This window comes from Cornus florida, unplaced genomic scaffold, assembly GCF_030987335.1.
Source record: "Cornus florida cultivar Cherokee Brave unplaced genomic scaffold, ASM3098733v1 CherokeeBrave_3.0.0_Hap2_Chr04, whole genome shotgun sequence".
Lineage (NCBI taxonomy): Eukaryota > Viridiplantae > Streptophyta > Magnoliopsida > Cornales > Cornaceae > Cornus > Cornus florida.
This window is the reverse complement of record NW_026775574.1, coordinates 71,768,240-71,775,971: the sequence shown is the minus strand read 5'-3', so window position 1 is coordinate 71,775,971 and position 7,732 is coordinate 71,768,240. Positions and strand designations below refer to the sequence as shown.

Below are 7,732 nucleotides of genomic sequence, written 5' to 3'. Positions count from 1 at the left end.
TTAATTGCAGCAGTCACCTAGCCAAGTATGTTTGAAGAAGCAAGAATTGAAGCCATCAGGTCCAGGGCTTTTGTAAGGGTGAAAAGATAGGATGCAATTCTTAATTTCCAAGTCAGATGGTATTGCAGTGAGCTGAGATAGTAAATGAGATGGAACTACCTTGGTGAATAGATCAGAGAAGGAATTCATAACTGGATACTGGTTATAACTTTGTCCAAGCAACTCTTGAAAGTGCCTCAAAAACTCATTCTGCAGTTCCTGTCCTTGTACTGAGGTACCATTTGGATCCTCAATTGCAACAATTTTCCTCTTATTGGACTTGGATAAGAAAGCCCTCATGAAGTAGGCAGTGTTTTGATCCCCAACTTTCAACCAATGGACTTGAGCTTTCTGTTTATAAAACATTTCCTCAGCCAAACACAATTCTGAATATTTGCTTGCTAAGTCCCTTTCATTGACTCTTAGTAAATCATCAGCAGGATTAAGATCAAGGCTTCTTTGGCAATGTTCCAATTCCTCTTTGCAGGCAGTAACTTTTCTGGAAATAGCTCCAAATTCCTTCCTATTAAGTGTTTTCAAGGGACCTTTCAAAGCTCTCAGCCTTTGCACCACAGAGAACATTTTTATGCCTCGAAAATGAATACTCCATCCTTGATGAACAATGTCCAGAAACTTCTCATTTAGTGTCTAAAAATTAAAGAACCTAAAGGGGAGGTTTCTCTTGGAAGATTGTGAACCAAACTTAACCACCATTGGTGAGTGGTCAGATATACCATGTGGTAAAAATTCACAAGTAGCCTTGGGGAAGACAGCCATCCAAGCTTGGTTGATTAAAACCCTGTCCAGCTTCCTTGAAATGTTGGCACAGCCAAAGCTACTGTTAGTCCAAGTAAAGTAGGTGCCAGAGTATCTCAAGTCCTCTAAACCATTCCTGTGTAGACAGTTATTGAAGTCAACCATACCCTGAGTCCATCTAGGAGCCCCTCCAAATGTTTCATTGATATTAAGTAAGACATTGAAGTCATCAAGAAGTATTCATGGGGTTTCAGGATCACTGTGTTGGTTAATACTTCTCCAAAGCTGCATTCTTTCACCAGCAGTGTTTGCTGCATAGATAAATGATGTTAGACACTTCATCTTCAAATCATTGATCCAAATTGTGCAATTAATAACTTGACTATTCTGAGAGGTGTCTATTGGCTGGATTCTATTTGGGTTCCATAACACCCATACTCAACCCAAAACAGAATGAGAGTAGTTACATTTGATATGCCATGAAGGGGCAAGAGACTTGCGGATGTCCTCCATATTATCACTTCCAACTTTAGTCTCCAAAAGAGCCAAGAGACTAAGATCATTATCAATAATCAACTTTTTAACCTCTACTTGTTTGAGGGGAGAGTTCAGCCCCCTAATATCCCATGCCCCCCAGTTCATTGAGATGAACTAGTAAGCTTACACAACCCCCTAAACCCCTTAAGGGTAGAAACATTGGCCAAAAAGGGCTTTGATAGCTTTACCTTTCTACTGATTTTTGAGTGTTTACCCTGAGATGGTTTCCTAGTCTTGAGTGCTTTGTCAAGGATAGGAGAAAAAGTGGGATCATGAGGTTCATATTTACAATTGGATTATGATTTCCCTTCATTGTCACTGGATTCAACAGCAGCATTACTATCCAAAACAACCTCATCCTCTTGAACTTGTGCCAGGGCTAGGAAGGAGTTAAAAGTGTGTATAGGTTGTGTAGGTTGTGTAGGAGGGCTACCATCTTCTGTGATCACCATGTTATGACAGGACAAATCCACAAACAATCTTAATTTTTGTGTAGCTTCAGACTGTACCGTTGGAGACAAATGAGCAGCTTGTTCCAATTCAACACTGGTATGGTGAGCAGAGAAATCAGTGGTGGCAACAGCCTCATTTGGTGGAATATCAACTCTACATGAATCCCCAGAGTTGGGAAAGTTGATAATGTCATTGGCAAGCTGTTGAATGGTATTAGATGTGGAAGCCTCATGCTGTTGTCCACAGTTGTTAGGTGAGAATGGATTTGGTATGGGCAAGCAATGAGATTGTTGCTTCTTCTTTTTCCTTGTGACCATCTGTTACTGTTGTGATTGAGAAAGATTGGCATTGCCATGAGAAGCATTCACACATAATTCATTGCCTCTAGTAGGTTGTCTACTGCAGGAGGTGGTGCTGTGGCCAAATGAGACACAATCAGTATAGATGAGTGGCATCCAAGGGTAATGAACCTTGACAGATTCCATTTTGTTCTCCTTATTTCGTACATGAACTGAGGAAGGAAAATGGGATGAGGGGGTAACCTCCACACACACCTTAGCAAAGACTAGTCTATCTCTAGATTGTGTGTTGGTATCAGCAAAGAGGGGATTTCCAATTGCACTAGCAATGTAACTGAGTCCTTTTGAGGACCAGAGATTGTAAGGAACATTGAAAAGTTTAACCCAAATTGAAAGTTTATCATCCAAATCAGAGGAATGAGTGTCATTATCATCTTGCCACAGTTTAACATTAATTGGCATACCTGCAATAGTCCATTGTCTACGCTTAAGGATTGATCTTCAATTCTCTCGCTTGTCAAATTTGAAGTAAGTAGGTGCCTTCCCTATTAACCACTATCTTAAGTAGCCCTCTGCGACCCCAGATTTTGTGAGTAATTCTATCAATTGTCCTGAATGGCATTTTCTTTGTGAAGGTTCCCAACAAGCAGCTCTTCTAGTAACTTTCACCCTCTTCCCAAATTTCTTCTGTTGGCTCCCCTACAATGCAGTCATTGTCGACTGTTGGTTCAAAATACTCAAAGTTCCATCCCCCTGAAGAAGATTTTGCTACTGCGGCCCAGCTTTGGTTCCCATGATCATCAACTAAATTGAACTTGTCAGCAACGTTAACATCTTCATGGAGTCTATTTTCTAGATGAGAAACATTCAGAGTAGGTTCATTTGGGATAGTGGTAGTTTGGTTCGCTGCATAGTCGTTGGAGCTGAACTGGATAAGTGTTGTTTGGTTGGGGACTAACGAGGTGGTAATTGGATTAGTTGGCTTGAAGTTGGGTCCAGTTGGATTGTGGGTAGTTGTGATTGCCAGACTAGCTGCTGAGGTTGACTTGGTTGGTGAAAAGCTGCAGAAGTTGTAGTTGTGCAGGCATCAGTCATAGTCAAGGCCATGTTTGAATTTAAAATGTGTTGGAAGCCAAGAAAATTGTCAACATGACCCGCGGGAGGTGGCACGTGGACATCATTCATCCTTTCAACTAGCATTTCCTTATCCCGCAGTGAGATTTCAGTGTGCAATCTCGGTTCTTCAATGCATGAGGGGTTATTTCTGAGCTTCTCAACAGCACCCAAGGGTGTAAGCAGCATACTTAATCTTTTCTTGACTGAGGCAAGCTTTGACTCTTTCAGTTTGAGAAGATCCTTGATCATATCATTAGCTTTGTGAAATTTCATTTCTTTCTCTTGGAGAAGGGACTTGAGTCTTGAAACCTCTTAGATAAGCTCGAACTTGGAGGCATTCATGAGAGCAGCATCAATACCTTCAGGGAGGAGAACCACATCGTTAACCTCTAGCCCATTTGGATTAAGAAACCTGTCATTTTGTAGTGCAAGCCTGACCTTTTTCCTTTGTGAAACTTGAAACTGAGGGAGAACGAGGCAAACGGTGCTCCAAGGTATCCTTGACAGTCTTAGGAGAAAGTGCAGACTTGAATGAAGGAGGAATCGTGAGTGGTTTCACTGGTTTTTTTGGTGGTAAAGGAGGAGAGGGGTTGTCTTTTGGGTAGGCCTTTGTAGAAACAGGGAGTGTTGCTGGGGCTAACTTTGGGTTTGGTATCTGTGAATGTTTGCTATCTGTTAAATGCTTTGTTGTAGTGGGTAGTCTTATTTGTGAGTGATTGGGTTTGTTAATCTTACTTGGTTGAAATGGTGGTTTCAGATGGTTCTGTGGCTGGCGAGGAGGTGGTGGAAGGGGTGGTTTCATGGTGGAAGAGGTGGTAACTTAGGTTCTTCAGAAACTTAACCCCTCTTGCTATCTTTGTTTGCCTCATAGTTTCAATTTTGGTTAAAGGATTGATTAATTCCCTAGAAAGTATTTCATTTTTCATCAACGAGGATTTATTGATTGCAATAGCCTCAAATATGAGATATCACGATTCACGTCTGGCACACTTAAACCCCCAGTGGAATGCATTAACACCCACTGATTCCGATCCGATTCAACTTTCTTTTTAGAAACCATAGTTCATACTTGTTGCTTTTCGCTTTCTTTGTTTGCCTCAGAGTTTCGATTTTGGTTAAAGGTTTGATTGATTCCCCTGAAAGTATGTTATTTTTCATTATCGAGGTTTTATTGATTCAAATTGGCAACAACCTCATATAGGAGATATAACAGCTGGCTTTTGCAGACTTAATCCCCCATGTGAATGCATTAACATCCAATGATTCCGATTCAACTTTATATTTAGAAACCACACTCCATTGACGAGTGCAGATTTTTGAAATTTGTTGTCATTGGTTCTCTACACATTGTGCAAAAATAATAAGAATAATCTTTAAAAACTAAACTAAGAATCCTTCATTTCTTTCTCTAGTAAAATGTATTGTAAATAGTGGTAGTCATTATCGGCATATCATGAATAATGCTGCATCTATTTTTTCTAACCTCTAACTTTCATTGAGAGGTTTATATCATCGAGATTCATAAACAATTCTCTCCATAGGAATAATTAATACAATATATATATATATATATATATATATATATATATATATATATTATCTAAATATAACCATGCTAGTTTCATCACTCCTTTGAGAGGGGTTATTATTGATGAGCACTGAAAAGTGCGCATTTAAACCCGTTAAGCTTAAGCATTCTAGTATCTTTATCTATCTTACTTTGCCGCTTTAGACTTATTACGTGTTATTTATATTTTCAGGCACTAATCCCAAAATTGAGCTAACTCAACCAAATAAGAGCTTAATTGAAGCAATCCTGAGATAAACCAAAGGAGGGAGCAAAGTGGAGAAAGAAAGGAGCAAAAAGGAATCAAAGTTGTGCAGCTGAAAAGTTCGATCGATCCAACTTAGAGTTCGATCGATCAAACATTTATGATCGATCACAGTACTTCTCGATAGATCCAACCTTGGCCTTTACTGAAATTCCAAGTTCGATCGATCCAACATCACCTTCGATCGATCGAACCCTATTTTGTCCTATTCAAATGATTGATCTTATCCACAGCTGTACGCCTACCAACCACTTTTGTCCTTTTCCCCATAAATATCTTCGAAATATCTCAGCCTTGTCCTTATCCGGAGGAGTCAGACCACTTCGATCAATCCAAGATGCAGTTCGATCGATCGAACCTATCTTCGATCGATCCAAGTTAAGGTTCGATCGATCGAACTTCCTCCAGCGAGAAAAAGTTAAAGTCCAACTCATTTATTCCGTTCTTCACCCAATCATTGGAGAATATGCCTTACACGACCACAGCTCATCATAGGGTGTATTTGACCTACCTATATAAGGAATATGATACACTTTTTGGGGAGGAGTCTAGAGTCTCTTGTCACACATTGAAAATCATCTTGGAGGCTATTCTTGGAGAGGAAGAAGGGAGGAAGCTAGAGCAACCATTGGAGGAGATCTTTATCTACAAGGAGCAGCCATGGAGTTAGCCCTTGAGGGTTGGATCATCACTACCATGAGTGGCTAGACATCTTCTTGGGGCTAGAGTTAGCCCTAAGCATGCTTTCTATACTCTAATCTTGTGTATTATTGAGGGATTAGTGTTGTATGATACATCTTGATATTCATGTATATATAAATCTTTATTATTTCATGGTTTGTATGGTTTAATGCTTCCAATTAACTATTCTATTCAACCCATATGTCTATGTATGCTAGAGTAGGATATTCATGTGCTTATCTCTAGATTTAGTGTTTTTGATGCATGTCTATGTGTATTGATGCTATAGATCTAGAGATTATCAAGATGATATGCTTAATGAATGCTATTTTGGTTCATTTGATGGTTTATGCCTATTCTTGATGGCTTGTGCCTCTCCCCTAGTCTAGATAGCTTTATTTTCATGCTAGTAGTGTAGATTTAGTGTAGTGGTAGTATAATGTTAGATGGGAGGACAATCTACTCTTGATGTTTGATGTTCCATGCTTGTGAGTCCAAATGGCATATTCCTATAATATTGTGTTGTATGTGGATTGTGAGCTTAATGAATGATTAATGACTAGTTATGATATGTTGTATCTTTCACATGTGTTTAAACAATTTATTCCTCTCCCAATAGATAAATTGTGGCCTCTCACATGATGTTTAGATAATGCATGTTTAACTAAGTCATCCTTATGGATTGCTTGGACTATGAGCTTAATGAAAGATTCAATGACTTGATTTGATATTTTGTTCTCTTCACATGATGTCTAGACAATATATTCCTCTACCAATAGATGTATTGTGGCCTCACACATGTTGATTGAGACAATTTGCACTTGTTGAGTCACCCTTACCAATTGAATGTCTTTTACACACACAACATTGTTGCAACACATTCATTTCCCTCATTAGTCACTTGATTATGGTTTGGAATAGTATTGTTTGGTGGTGATCTCTACACCCCAAGACCTTTCCTTCTTACTTACTCTTTATCTTATTGCATTTTAATTAATTCTTTTCTAGAAGTAATCAACCAACCCAATTCTCTTTTGCAATCATTTGGTACGCTAGAGTCGAAGTTGAAATTCCAACACGTATAATCCCTTGGGATGATCCATACTCACTCTTGCTACGTTAGTAGTGGTGTTGGTAGTGGTTTTTATAAATTTAAATTTGACATTAAAGGCTTTTCTTGAACCACACATTCACTACATTCAGTTTGGCGTATTGGAACGGCCGTCGTCAGATTTTGGCGCCGTTGCCGGGGATTTTAAATTGGCAACGTCGAATTGTGAAATTCAATTAGGATTAGTACTCTTTTGATCGTGTCTTTACTTTCTTTTTATTTTCTGTTTTTGATTACTTATTAAGTTTGTTCTTCATTAACAAGGTGCGTTGAGCAAGGAGCTAGCAAAGAACTTCCAAGCTAAGGAGCAAAGCAAAGCAAAGGAAAAATGCTTAAAATGAAGAGTTGTTAAAAAATTTTTGCTATGCTAAGCTTTTAAATTTGGAGTTGAAGTGCTAAAGGACTATTGTGAGACCTTCTTACTCAATCTCCTTAGTTAAATCGGGGGCCCACGTGGAGGCATTTATTTGACATACATTGCATTTGAAAATTGTGGTTGTGAAGTTTAATTGCATTGTTGAGAAAGTTGCTTATTCGTGTTGCATTGTGCATGCATGGTCGTCATTCATTGAGACCTACTCTTGTCCCTCTTGATTTGCATTTAGAATCCACTATTAGGAATCCAAGGGGAAGAGGAAGTTCACATAGAACCAATCTACCAATGGACGCTCTCAATGATGATCATGTTGAAGACCTTGGTCACATAGACCAACAAGGCATCCTTCACCCTAATGTGCAAAATGATAATATGCAAGTTCCATTAGGCATGCCTAGGCCATACATTCATCAACCTCCTCAACAACAAGGCCAAATTCCAATGGGAATTCCAAGGCCAATGTATGCACCACAACCCCCCATCATTAATCAAGCTCGATATAACCAGGGTGTCCATATTGCACCTCAAGTTG

The 7,732-nt window shown here is 39.1% G+C and overlaps 1 protein-coding gene across 1 annotated transcript; it reads right to left on the bottom strand.

The window, feature by feature from the left end:
• LOC132305101 (uncharacterized) lies at positions 1–960 on the bottom strand. The gene is made up of 2 exons (XM_059802780.1): positions 774–960; positions 1–650 (listed from the first exon to the last, which is right to left on the bottom strand). Exons 1-2 carry the CDS (start codon positions 958–960, stop codon positions 1–3), a joined length of 837 nt encoding a protein of 278 aa, XP_059658763.1.
• Between the last annotated feature and the right edge of the window lie 6,772 nt (positions 961–7,732).